The sequence below is a fragment of the Scaptodrosophila lebanonensis genome, unplaced genomic scaffold, assembly GCF_003285725.1.
Source record: "Scaptodrosophila lebanonensis strain 11010-0011.00,11010-0021.00 unplaced genomic scaffold, SlebRS2 tig00000024-arrow-pilon, whole genome shotgun sequence".
In the NCBI taxonomy this organism is placed as follows: domain Eukaryota; kingdom Metazoa; phylum Arthropoda; class Insecta; order Diptera; family Drosophilidae; genus Scaptodrosophila; species Scaptodrosophila lebanonensis.
Genome location: NW_022060538.1, coordinates 20909914 through 20924236, shown reverse-complemented (window position 1 = coordinate 20924236; position 14323 = coordinate 20909914). Strand labels below are relative to the sequence as shown.

The 14323-nt window shown below is 46.3% G+C and overlaps 2 protein-coding genes across 2 annotated transcripts; one reads left to right on the top strand and one right to left on the bottom strand.

The window, feature by feature from the left end:
- Positions 1-2: 2 nt before the first annotated feature.
- Positions 3-1770, bottom strand: LOC115620449 (L-dopachrome tautomerase yellow-f2-like). Its single transcript, XM_030513679.1, has 4 exons — positions 1533-1770; positions 1043-1447; positions 332-987; positions 3-274 (listed from the first exon to the last, which is right to left on the bottom strand). The coding sequence occupies exons 1-4, from the start codon at positions 1702-1704 to the stop codon at positions 134-136; spliced, it is 1374 nt and encodes a 457-aa protein (XP_030369539.1). The 5' UTR covers positions 1705-1770; the 3' UTR covers positions 3-133.
- Positions 1771-2184: 414 nt separating this feature from the next.
- Positions 2185-14319, top strand: LOC115621906. Its single transcript, XM_030515736.1, has 17 exons — positions 2185-2305; positions 2551-3219; positions 3285-3368; positions 3432-3610; positions 3667-3828; positions 3885-4030; positions 4094-4676; positions 4914-5239; positions 5298-5742; positions 5811-5837; positions 7175-7255; positions 7325-7455; positions 7512-10280; positions 11020-11865; positions 11926-12836; positions 13434-13638; positions 13715-14319. Exons 2-17 carry the CDS (start codon positions 2569-2571, stop codon positions 14116-14118), a joined length of 7950 nt encoding a protein of 2649 aa, XP_030371596.1. The 5' UTR covers positions 2185-2305; positions 2551-2568; the 3' UTR covers positions 14119-14319.
- The last annotated feature ends 4 nt before the right edge of the window (positions 14320-14323 follow it).

Genomic DNA, 14323 nt, shown 5'->3' with positions numbered 1-14323 from the left:
GATACATTTGTAAATGCTTCTTGAATTTGTTTTATTTACAATTCTCTGTTTATATATTGTATTTTCCATGTATTACAACATTAAACATATAACGCATATGTAACGAACATTAAAGCAATTCCAGATAAACCAATCACTCGCACACTGTGTTTCGTTTGGCCTCGACAACATTTTGTTTCCAGATGCGGAAGTTAAATACGTTTGTATCCAAATTAGAGTATATGAAAATGGGCATGGAATTGGACATGACCCACATGGTTCCCTCATCGTCAATCTACAAGAAAGATGCAGAATAGAAAATGAAAAGAAACTTCCATTCGCTCGGACTCACCGTCAAATCGCTGGGATAAATCATCCGCTCCGCATCTCGAATTACTGTGCCATGGTTGGTGGCCGAGAAGGGTGTGCTCTCCTTCCAACACCCGATACCATTTTGTTGTATCTCATTGTAAAATATGACTCCAGTGCGCGGATCGTATTCATGCATGGTTGATTGCATATTCTGCCCCCGACTGCCTAGTACCCGAAAATCATCGCCTTGGTCGGAGCGCGCGGCATTCGATTCCTGTTGCAGCACACGATTAGAGACGACAAACTCATTATTGCTGGCCATTGCATGGAAATAGACATTGCGACTGCCATCGCGCAACAATGGGCCAATAGTCGTTGAAAATATGCCATCATCCCAGCGGAAGGACTGACCACCTATATTCAGATCTCCAGCAACGGGGTCGAAGTTGAAATAGTTGTGCGAAAAGGCCCACATGCGGTCCTCGGCCAAGCTGTACACATAGAGCTGGCTATTCACCAGATCGGGGATATAAGCGTAGGCCTGTTCACAGCGCTGAGGAATCACATCTATGCTCAGACTAGCCAGACCTCGACCTGTATCTACAATGCTCTCGGGTATGTCGAAACGCTTCAGTACGCGATCTGTGCTTAAATCCACTATCCAGATGCTGGGGCGTCGAATCTGCTGTCGGTTGTCTATGGTGAGATAATATAAGAAAGATATAACTTCACTTGTAAGGGCTTTACTTACCGGGATACTCCAGCATTCCGGTGTCTATGAACCACAATCGTTGGCATGCATCGACTGTGGTTCGGTAAACCGAAACTATATTCTGCGCACTGTTATTAAATTGGTTCAGCTCGAAGTTGGGGTAGGCATGAAGCTTGGGACTGGTCTGGGAGCCGTCCCTTCGCAGATCTATATAGTTCAAGGTTGAGGGTATGCCGACCCGACGACGTGGCATTGTGATGAAGAGGCGTCCTCTAAAGTGATTTGCACCCATTGGTACATTGTTGTAGGGAATGTAGGGTGCGTTTTCGTCACTTAAACCACTTCGAGATCGTAGACCTACAGGAAAATCCCGGGAGGTAATCACATCACTTTTCCTAGGCGGGCGATAATTGCCCCTGTACTGATTTGGAAACACCACTGGAACTGCAAACAGAGAGAGTGATTTGGCAACGAACTAGAAATAAAAACTTCTAATCGGCTATTGATAAACTATTCGACCTATCTATACCTGATGGGTCAGGCATTCGCTGTGACATTGGCCTTATACCAGTGTTAAAGCCATCACCCCGGTTGTAAAAGTCCATTTGCTTCCATTTAAAGACCTCGATCATGCCATCACCACGTATAACAATTGCGATGTGCAGTACGCACAGGCAGAAAAAAACAATTGATCTTGCCATTATTTTGTAAGTTTACTCCCCTAAAATATCGCTACTGAACGAATTCTAGTATAAATCCGGATTCCGTTCAGAAGTTTACGTGAGCATAGCTTAGCTCAGACTGACGCACTCAAATTGCGAGCGAGCTAGTCTTGAATTACTTGGGGCTCTGGAGAGTTAAATATATACTGATAAGAGAGAATTGATGGACCCAGAAACCAGTTTTCAGCCAAGACTTGCTTGGAGTCTGCCTTATGTTGATAATTTAGCTAATAGAGCAAATGCTGTTTCTCATCCTCTCACTCATTACTTATCTCATTTGAACAGCCGAAAATAAACGTTAACCTGCATTTAAAATTCAAATTGGACCAAGTGGCAGTGCCAATTACCGATATCATATATTCGATACCCACTCGATTTCATTATGGCTTTGCAACAGTGGACCAATACAAACACGCTACACACACAAACTCCAACACAAGCGTAGAGCAAGGCAGAAAATTGCAATTGCACCGAACGTACGACAACGAGCGAAATAGAAGCATAAAAATATCATAAACAATTCACTTGTTAAACTAACAGAACTGCACAGCAGTTAATCGCATTTCCAACGCATGGCAAGGTAATCAATTTAATCCAAACAATTGCAGTGAAGCGCGGACTTTTCGCTGACGGCGTGTACGAGTGCCTAGGCGAAGAGTGACGAGTGAAAGTGTCTCCCTCGCGAAAGTGCAACTTTCTGTGATTTTTGTATTTGTATAATAATGCGTCGCGCATACGCAAATTTTTGTTACGGCAAAGATTAAACAAAAAATCTGCCTACGTTTTTGTTTTTTCCCCCCTTGTGGTCGGTGCTGTGAAGTGCAGTTGAAAGTGTGACGGAAAATGGAAAACGTGGAGAACGTATTGGCGCACACCAAAGAAATGCTGCCGAAGTGCGCCGAGATGGTGGAGGCGCCTGCCGTCGTCGTCAACGCTGCAAGTGCAACCGCAACGGCCTGCATGAATTGCTGCAACGACGACGACCATAGCAGCAGCAGCCAAAGTCCGAGTGGGGAGCTGGACGCCGATGCAGATGCACCGTGTTGCCATGTGAGCATGAAAATGTCCATAGACGGTACAATGCCGCGCATTTGTAGCGAAGCACTTCATTTAAAATGTGATGCACTTGCGGCCGTGCAAGAATCGGCAGCCAACGTGGCCGTCAAGCAGACGCAATCGACAGCGCCTCAGCTTGTTAAGTCAACAGCAGCGCCAATGCGCAGCGTAACGCCGCCATGTCAGCTGCTGGAGGGGCTTAGTTTCACCGAGGGAAACATTATAAATACGTTGCACACAATTTTGGGGCTGCCACCATTTGATCCGTATGCGCCAGCTCCCAAATCAGACATTGTGTACAAGGATGTGGTCTCGTTAATGCAGTGGAGTCTGCGCGAGGATAATGCCATTGAGCTGGAGCTGAGTGAAAAGCTTTTGCACGAATGCAAACATACACGAAAAAGTGATGATCCCAACGATGACACGCGCTCATATCTGGTGAGTTAATAAGGCCTGTATAATCCAATAAGAATTGTGGCATAACGAAGTTCTATTTTGTGCAGATGGCTATTGAGAATATGAGACTTTTTTCGGAGGATCCTAAAAATTCCAAGCGTGATGCCGATGGACCAATGCGTGCAATTACGGTATTTATTTTTGTATCTAGCAAACCAAAAATGTGTTACTAAGTAAATTTTGTGTTTTTGCAGAATCTTGCCTATATATTTGTTAAGCATCGTAAGGAGGAATTTTTTACATTTTGCTCCTGCAAGGAATGTCTCGAATATCGTGAAACCATCATGGCCATTATGATGGATCAATTTAAGGCTGCGCACATGGTTGTTATGCTGCTCGATGTGCTGATCAAGGCATACAGTGCCATGTTAAAGTAGGTCGTGTGCCAAAAAATATGTGTGTCATCCTGAATCTGATTCTTCCTTGTAGAAACGATGCTGCCTACAATAAGTTCGAAAAGCTGCTTGAGTGCAACAAGGAAATCTATTGGATTACAAGTGGTTTCCTTTATGACAAAAATGCCGAATACCTTGACTTTATAGATGACACCGCGATCTCCGATAATATGATATTAGTGCTGTTCAGCGCCATGTAAGTGACGCATAATATAAACAGTTTCCTCATATTACAAATTACTTGTTTTACAGCCTGATGGCAAACAATCCCATGCTGCTCTTACAAATACTCGCCTATAATGTGGAGTGCATTGTAAAAGCATTCTGCGAGGGCATGATTGAAATTGCTCAGAACGAGCATGAGAATGAAAAAGTTTCGGCGGAGAAAATGCTGACATGTAAGTGCAATTCGCTATAGAAACCAATTAGTTTATTTAATTGCAAACTCCTGTCCCTTACAGATCTTTTGGATGGCTACTCTGACATGAATTGCATCTCACAGAAAATCTCACTCAGCTTGTTTGCGTTCGAAAACGATTTTCTACGCAAATTCAAGCTATCTTGGGTGCTACTTTGCCAGCGCTTATTTCAGCAGCATGTATTCAATCCGCTGGGCGACACCATGCTTGCCTGCATACTCTCGCTAAAAGAATCGGATGGCTCTGCCCAAGCAGCGGCACTCATTAAACGTTATATGCTTTTTGATGAGCACATGCACTCCATTGAACGTCGCTGGACGGATATTTGGATTGAGCTAAACAAGTTCAACTTGTCGCCCACAGAGCATGAGCGTCGCATGGGCCTGCTCGATGTGTATAACATATTCGATAAGGTTGTTATGGATGCCACCGCGTTCTCACTGCCGGACATAAGCGATGATGAGTTTATTGATTTTCAACGCATTGTCGATCGCCAGCTGGCCTGGAAGAACATTATGGCATTCACTAAACTCAAGTGGCCCGATGGCTTCTATGATCCACCCAACAAGTTGGTGTACGAGGATTTATGCAAAAATTGTAAATCACTGCTGGAACACCATGACGAGTGAGTAAAGGACATAAATAGTTTTATTAGACAATATGCATATATTTCAAACCCCATAATATAAATTTAATAGAACACTAAAAGGAATTCCTACTTCACTTTTTAAATTACTTTAATAATCAAATATTTATTAATTAATTCAAGCTTTTGATGCAATGCGAAACCTTGATAAGCAATTTAGTTATTCTCGATCATTTAAGCTATACACATTCTTTTATTACTCATTGCTGCTTTTAGGAACTGCAAATGCATCACTTGCTCCATAGCCGGTACACCATTGTTGCCGCGACAAGCGGGCCATTGTGCCAAGTGCACAACGCTCGGCATTGTCGGGAAGGATCCCAAGCTAATGAAGTCCAAGATACTGAGTACATGCACCAGCGACGATGCTAAGCATAACGCAGCAGCCAGCACCAGCTCAGCAGCGGCCGCTGCACAGCACCGTCGCAATGAGCAACCGGAGCTGGTGGATGAGCCAAGTGGCGTCATGTTTCGACGGCAGGAACCGGACGCGCTGCGCACCACGTATCACATAGCATGGGCAGTGTTTCAGAATTTGACGAGTAAGTAGCAGTGTCAGGTGGCAATACAAACTCCTCATCTATTGAATTTGTGTTGCAGCACGCAAACGCTATCGCCATGACACTATTGAGCCGCAATTCTTTTGCGGCGAGAATTGCCGCGTCTCTGCCTGCCAGCTTGCGCGCAAAATCCTTGCCAATGAACTCTCACCGCCACTGACGAAGCACTTGCTGCGCTGCTTTCAGCCCCTGTCATTTACGCGGGAGGAGTTGCGCTCTACCCTGCCATCACTGATGTTTTTTAACCGCAAGCTGGCGCCCAGTCCTGCGGAATTGCAGGAGCTAAAGAATCAGCATTATGTCTACAAGACCTACTGGACCTTTGTGCTATCCATTTATGCAAACTTCTTTGTCAAGTTCTCTTCGACCGCTACAGATTTTAGGCACTTGGAGCTGGTTAAGGGTGATTTACGCTTGCGCATAAATAGTGTTGTCGGGAATAAGGATGATGGACGTTTCGAGCAGTTTTTGGCGCAAGTTATCGGGTATGTAATGGCCATTATAGAGATGAAAAGGCGTTGCACTCATTATTTTATTTTATATTTTATTCCAGGTACTCACCATTCAAGATTACCGATGAGTAAGTGCGAGACTAGTTTTAAATTAGACTAACCGTTCATGTTCATTACATCCATATAATTGTAAAAAAAAAAAAGATAGTAGCTGTGAGGTTGATTTATTCATGGGCCGTTGTTTAATATTTTAATTATAATTAATATTTAATCGCGAGTATTAAGAGTAGGATAGAATCCTTAAAAGGCCATGCTGATAAGGTAAGGGTTGCTCCCTTCATTCATTCTATATTCAAAGTACAATCCCCGTAAAGTTATTCTTAAATTTGACAGGAAGTTATACCCTTAACCACAATTGTAATCTCTGCCCAAACTCAGCCTGTAGTTGCTCTTTTTATCATTAACCAAAACATAACAGTTTTTATATACACTACTAAGTTTTTAACAAAAGTATAGCTTTTGATTAAATCACCCCATCCACACACGACCATTTTCCTGAACTTGTTGTGCTCGACAAAATGTTCGACGTTAGTGGATATGCTCGGGTGAATTTAAATGCTCGACGTTATGCTCGCATAGAATAGAAATGTTTCTATCTTGCTACTGTTTGTACGAGCATATTCGACAGTTGACGGGCAGGGTTGCCCGAGCATATTTGAAAAAATATTTGTGAAGCACAGAATTTTAAAAATGAACAAGCAATTATTGCTCGATTATATAGAATGCTTCCACTATGAGCCGCCTTTGTGGATAAATAAAAACGAGGAATATAAGAATAGGCATTTGCCCCGAAAAACCGTGGGATGTACTATTACAAAAAAATATCAAGAAATTGATAGAGACGCTTCATGTACCATTTTTTCATCCACATACTGTGCTTCCTTTTTTGCCTACCATTTCTTTTTGTACCTCAATATATACTTGAATTGCCATTAAGGCCAAAATTGTATTTTCGTCCGTATCCATTTATCCGTTCCGCGCTTGTCAAAATTTTCTCTGAAATAATGTTCACAAACAATGTTCGCCACGTTAGTCGAAAAATGCATTTGCTCGCCTGTGGATGGGGTGCTTTAGTCTTTGTATTTGAAGAATCGCTTTGGCAACTCTGTCTCCCTTCTAAAATAATCAAAACAAATAGTTTATGTGGACGATACCGAGTAAGATTTGGAAACATATCGGCACATTCGGACCTCATGTAAGCAGCGCCATAGCAGGTGCTTAGTGTGACCTGTCATGAGGACCTGTCTGACGCAGTTGCCTTTGAACTGTTTGTGGATTGCAAATCTAGTTTTGTTTCATGTCAAGTTCAATTGCAAACGTATCAGAAAACTACATTTTTAACTTGCAATCTGTTTGATTTATATTAACACTAGCAAACATAAATTCGTATACTGTTTAATTGCAGCTTTACTGTGGGCGACGCAAACATGGAGAAAATGCAATTCGGAGTTGACCATTTGATGATGCTACACGATTCCCAAATGATGTAAGTGCAGCAATTTCTCCAGGTATTCACAACAAGATTTGTATTAACCATGATTTCGAATAATCACAGCAAACGCACGAAGCCGGACAGCACCACACAATCAATAACTGCCAAGTCGAAGACGAACGAAATGTCGCAGGCGGGCACCGTCGGCGGCGACACGAACAATTCGAAAAAGTGCAAGGAAAAGATGCGCAAATGTAAGAATTGCAGTGACAGCAACAAGTTTGACATTAAACAAATATATTAATTGCAGGTTGTGCGGACTATGCGGACATCGGCGAGCCGTGTAAAGAGAATCATTCGAAGAAGCGCGTCAAAAAAGAATGTAATCATGCCCGCTTCAACGAGACACGCGACCGCCTACGCAAGAAGCTCACGCAAATTGTAAATGATCGTAAAAGCAAGAGCACCCCAGAGGCGACGACGCCCAAGGCACAGCCCGATCCCGCCCCAGCTCCGACACCAACGGGACGCCCAGTGAAAACGGAAAATGTACCAGCGCAGAGCGTCAGCGGCACAAATAACAACAATAATAATAGCAAACAGCCGCCTACCCTTAAGGTGTTCGCCACGGCACAATTGCAAGCGGCTGCCTCCCGCAAGATGCCTGCAGCAGCAGTGGCGGCGGCCGCTGCAGCGGCAGCAGCGCTTAATGAAATCGGCGAGAATATCGACGATGGCGACAACAGTTTGCTATGCCTGGACAGTCTCTGCAAGAGCATCCAAATGCACACGGATGCAAATGCAGCGGCTGCAGCTGCGGCCGTAGCTGCGGTCAAAGGCGGTAACTTGCCCGCCGAGTTAGGCTCTGGCAATTACAGTAAGGAGGACATGATGAATGACTTTGCCGAGTTTCTGGGCAGTTACACCCGCGAACAGGATCAGCAGCGTTGGATTAATGAGACGTTGAACTTTATTGAGGGCAAGCCGCACCAGCCGCAGCCCACAAATCCAAAGAAAGCGGCGAAGAAAGCCAAGCAACGCCAACGGAAGGAGGAGGAAAAACGCATCAAAGAGCTGGAGGACTTGCGAAGTCAATTCCTAGACATTTACTTCAAAGAGTTCATCGATAAGTACGAGATGAAAGCGCTGACAGCTGCAGGCGGCAGAAAGCGTGAGAAGAAGCGCATTAGCGAGCTTGAGACGAACATTAAGAATTTGCAGCGTGCCAAGGCCAAAGTTGAGGCATTCATACTCGAACTGATCGCAACAGTGAAACAGACAAACAGTGAATTTAAGTTTTCATACTTGCCCACCAAGGAGCAGCAGCTGCAGAAGATTGCGGAGCTCGAGGAGATGTTGAATGGCGGCAGTGGTGCTTTAAATGCAGCGCCATCGGTAGTACCGCCAGAGGCAGCGTCTGCTCCGTCTGCTGCCGAATCAACTTCACCGCCAGCCGTGGCTACAGTTTTGTCGCTCCAATATCCAGACTTCACCAGTCCAACGGCATACTTTCCACCCACCGGATCGCAGCACACGCCCGTGTGCTATGCGCCACCACAGCAACAGCAGCTGCCACGCGATGTGATTGCCGCGATGGCGGCCAATGCCATAACTGCCGATCCGTCGAAACGCATCGTCACCATACGACGCGTCCAGCTTCCGCATGCAGGTGGTGAGCAACAAGTGACTGTTGTGGCCAAAGGCAGCTCGCCCGATGAGGATAAACTACTATATACGTTTGTCAATGGTCACATGGTGGCCTCCGGGCAAAATCCACCTGCATCTAGCAACGAGAGCGCGCAAGCCACGTTGCAATCGGCACCGCCAGAGAAAAGTGCAAAGGCCAAAAAGAAGGAGGCGAAACGTGCGGCTGCGGCTGCAGCTGCAGCTGCCGCTGCTGCAGCGGAAGCAGAAGCTGCTGAGCTAGTAGCCAAGGCCAAGAGCTCCAAGAGCAAAAAGCAGAAGAAGGCTGGAACAGTACAAGTAGCACCAGTTGCCAGTGCATCCACATCGGGCAACACCTCCAAGTCACAAACGCCGCAGAGCAGCGCTGTTAACACACGTGAGAATTCCGTGTGCAGCGTTAAGCCGAAGCAGCCGCCGCCACCACCGTCCAAGAAGGCGGCGTCCAAACAGCAGCAGCAGCAAGCCAGCAAAGCCGTCTCGAAACAAACTGCCGATGTTCAACTGCCAAAAAAAGCGACTGCTCCGGAACCAGCACCCGCAGTTGCTCCAAAGCTTGAACCGCCGACCGCTCAAGCACCACCTAAGAGGCAAAAGCGACCCAAGAACACGGTGGACCAGGGTCTGTTCGACAACAATCCCTTTAAGTCACTGCACATGCAGGACTCGTCGGAGGGCGAGTGGGAAACGGGCAGCGAGTCTGGGGAGAGTGCTGAAGTAACCGTTATCGCCACTCCAGCGCCCAAACCACAAGCCAAGATTCCTGTACTAAAGCCGCCAATAGAGAAGCAACTGCTCCCTAAGCAAACGCCCCCTAAGCAAGCGCCAAAGCAGAAGGCAGGCAAACTAGAATCTACGTCAGCGGCTGTGCCAGCGCCGGTGGTCACAAGAAAAACCAAAAACGAAGCACATCAGAAGCAGCAACAGTCTGCACCGCCGCCACAACCCCCACAAAAAACAGCTCCGTCGACAACGATAAGCACTAGAAGGGCCTCTGCAAATACCAAGTCTGCAACTTATGTGAGCAGTTCATATCAGCAACAGCAGCAGCAGCAGCAGCAGCAACAACAACAGCAGCAGACAACACATGCCAAGAGTCAATCGCATCGTGGTAACGACGCCAGCGGTTCGGGATCGGGACGCAAGCAGAAGGCGGCGCAAGGAGCAGGCGGTAGCAACAGATTGGGAGCACCGTCACATTTGCAGTCCCATCATGGAGCGCCTGCCCAGCAACAGTCGCGTGGCAATCGGAGCGCAAGCAATAACACCAGTGGCCGTATGAAATCCTCTGGAGCACAGCAACAGGCCAATGCTGCAGGCTCCTATTGCTCCGATTCTGGAGCAGCACCTTCCAAGCGCTCACAGCGAGGAAAGCGCAGCCACCGACAGAAAATGGGTGAGTTCATAATTTAATTGCAGACCAGAGATTAGGAATTCCTCTCTTTGAATTTAACCTAATTCTTAAAAAGGCTATGCAATAGATTCCCTAAAATCTTCCCTGGGCTCGGCTCCAAGTCTATCTTACATGCATATCTATGTATATTTTTAACGGGGATGTGTAGCTTCTTAGAAAGCACCAATGATTCCGTAAAAGCAAGCTGTTTTACTATTTAAAATAGAAATTTCCGTTTAGGTTATTCCCTTAAAATAATCGTAAAAGTCACTTTTTCTGATGGTCCTTGACATTTGTGGAGCAAGACAGCTACTGCTATATTTGTCGATTATAAGGTCGGGTTAATAGAATTTTAGTTACAACAAATAATGCATATTTTTTAAACATAGGTATTCGTATTTTAAAAAATTTTACATCACATGTTATGCTTAGACACAGATTTAATCTTCCTGATAGCTTCTAATGTCCCTTTTGTTTGACGCAGGCAATCGGACAAATGACTTATACACGTATATAGCTGTCATAGAATCGAAATATTTTTATAAATATGTATGTTGGGTCGAATTGAGACGGTTGATGCCATAACTGACGATGTTGCATCACTTGGTCACGGTTTCTGTCCTAATATAAGTTACAGATTAAAAGATGCTTCGTTATACGTATATTATAGTATAGAAATTAATGACCTATTATCTTTGATAGTCTGAATCACTTTACTAATTGGACGCTCTCTCCATTTCAGAGGATCTGTCTGGCATACCCAACAACATGGGTTATTTTAATCCCAACGAAGTTGCCATACCTCCACCGCTGCCATCAAACGCTCCTCACGCGTCCAGCTATGCGAGCACCTTGGCACAAAAAATGCAGGATCTACGCATAGGCAACCCCACTGCCAGCGATGGAAAGCAGCAGCATCTATCGCCGAACTGCAGCATCATGGATCAGCTGAACCGCGGCGTCCAGGTGGAGCATTTGTCGCTGCCCCCAGGCATCACACTCACCAAGGTGGATCCCATCAAGAGCGAACAATTGCGTCAAAAGAGCGAGTCCATTCGCAAGCTCTCCAAGCCCTTGGCGGAGAGCCAGCAGTCCACTCTGCTGCACCAGCAGCAGCAATTCCAGATGCCACAGCAGTCACATCTAATGGCCGGCTATTATGGCGGATTGGGGGCCTACAATACCGCTGGCATGGATGGCAGTGGTGTCATCATGGTGGAGGCCAATCCAACAACTAATCTCAACAGTGCTGTGCCCAATGTGGCAGCGGCTGCAGCGGCGGCCACGGCTAGTGGCAAATCCTCACGCCGGCGACGTCGTAACCGCGGAAAATCTAGCGGAAGTGGAGGGTCTGCTCAAGCAACAACTTTAAAGCACCGTGGTGGCGGTGGTGGCGGTGGTGGCGGTGGTGGCGGAGGTGGTGATATCCAGCATACGTCGGCCATCAATGAGAGTGGCGCAGGCGGAGGCACTAACATCATTACGCTTCGCAATCCCATGTTCCATCAGGCTATGGGCTCCGGTAGCAATGGACCAGTAGGTGGGGCTGCTGTAGGCAACATGATGCCTCCAAACAACATAATCCCAGGTAACAGTGCAGTGCTATAATTCTCTCGCAGCTTAACTAAATTGTTTTTCTTTACCATAGGACGCTCCTATGGCGGGGGCCTTCCCATTGCCGCACCCTTGCCCATGGACCAACCGGCCGCAATTATTAAAAATGAGAACGGCATGTTCACCATACGCAATCCGGCGTTGCATCAAGCCGTCACAAATGGCTTGGCCATGGGCGGATACCGCCAGTTTGGTGGCAATGTCAACTATTACACACCGCAGGAGGCAGTGGCTGAGGCCGCACGAGCGACACAGCAGAAACAAACTACTCTGCCCACCCACGGCAGCACCACAGCCTCCGGTGAAGCACCACCCACCAATTTCTCATACTTTTCCAGTGGCTCGGCTAGCGGCAATGGCAGCAGCAACGGCGGTGTCGGTGCTGTTGCTGGCAGCAGTGTTGGTGTCAATAGCAGCACGCACAACAATATCAGTATTAGCTGTACAAACGTTCCCCACACTAGCAACACAACCAACACCAATGCGGCCAACATGGTTGGTGCTGGTGGCGGCGCCGGCAGACTGATTGGCGATGCGGCGGTCATTGCGCGCCCGAAGCAGGCACAGAAATGCCTCTCCGCGATTGGAAGCGAGCTTAAGCAGAAGACCAAAGAAAGCAACCACACATCATGGTCAAGCTTTGGACAGCCATCGGACTTTGGTGCTGGCACATCGACGGCTCCCTCAACGCTGCAGGAGCAATATCAGCAGTCCAGCTATTACAACGGCTTCGAAGTGTTTCCATCGTCGAATACGCAGGCGCCCAGCGCTACTGGACCTGCGGGCGAATGTCACATGCATCACAGCTGTGGCGACGACTCGCCGCCGCCGACTATTACGGGCTTCAATTCCTACCTGGAGGGCATACCCAACACGGGCGTCATACGCTATGATGACGCCGCGTTTCTCAAGAATTTAATTCCGGGCCAGCATCTCAACAACGAGGTGCGTGGACATTATTATTTTGATCAGTGGCAACAATCAACTGAGTTCGGATCGCGTGCAGACTTCGTTCAACATTTCAATATGTTCTCATACCAATCATATTTTTCCTCCTAATATAAACGACTAACAATTTGGATAACAACAGCCTCTAAATGTGAAAATTTAAGATTGCTTTGTATTCGCAGTACAACAGCGAGTGCATTCGTACATTAAAAATATAAACAAAATGAATCACATCAGCTAGTTTTTAAGTTATTAGTAGCCATTGGCCACATATTTTTTTCAAACCTTTTTGGTTTTTTATAAACATTTAAGTCTTTGGACTTAAAAGTTCAACCTATTGCTATTGGTTTCAACTTTTAGAAAATCTTTAGAAATAGCAAATTGCTTAAGGTTGAAGGTTTTTTTCCGATGTGAATATTTTTGGTCAAATGAATATCATTTACTTTAGCCTTTTATTTTGACTCAGTCATTAAATTCTCGATAACATATAGAACAAGAATGAAGAACAAAGAGAGGAACTGCAGAGTAAAGGTCTTTGCTGTTACGATTTCAAGTAATATACCATTATTTTTTATGCATTGGAATATGTTACAGGTCTCCATTCACAATATATCGGAGTCCAACTTTACGCGCAACAACACTTCGCCAGCGCCGCACCATGTGGAAATAACCACAGTGTTCGGAAACCGTACGCGATCCACAAATGCCTACGATCAGCAACAGACACAGCCGCCCCCACAGGGGATTGTAAATTCCGGTGCTAATTACTGTGACAATGTGGCAGCGGACTACGGCAGTGGTAAGTTGGGAGGATCCTCTCCACCCGCTCCCCATCATTCATCAGCACTCACCACAAATGACGTTGTTTTTTGCAGATACCAGCCACGCCCACCTGTTTGCACAGGGCAACTTGATGCCCACCCGCCTCCCGCAACCATCGCCAGGAACATCCGATCCCTTTGGCAGCTATGACTTCGAAGCAGCTAGCGTAGGCGGCAGCACATCCAAGCCAGCCAGCGTGGCAAGCGATCTGAACGAATTCCTACGCCGCAGTCCGCACAGTCAGCGCACATCCCCGTACAGTTTCGATGAAAACGCCGCGCTGGAGACGTTCGTCCAGAACATGAGTGCCCTGCAGATCGCCAGTGCTGCGAGCGATGCTGAGCAATGCTCGCGCTTGAATGGAGCGGGGGTCGGTGTGGGTGTTTCCTCGGACGCAGCCGATGTGGCAGCGGCTGCTGCTGCGGCCAGCGGGGTGGGTGCGGCTGCCTGGTGGTAAACGCAATTCCCGCAGTCATGACAAGACAACAAAAGCATCCTTCATAAACATCCATACAAGAAAAACACGCCCACATAACGCATACATTTCATTGATAAGGCAAACAAAAAATACAAGAAATCATTCAAAATGACTTAGATGTCAATTTCAATGTTTAAAAAAAAAATGCAAAAAACAAGTGGAAAATAAAGAAACTTTAAATAAT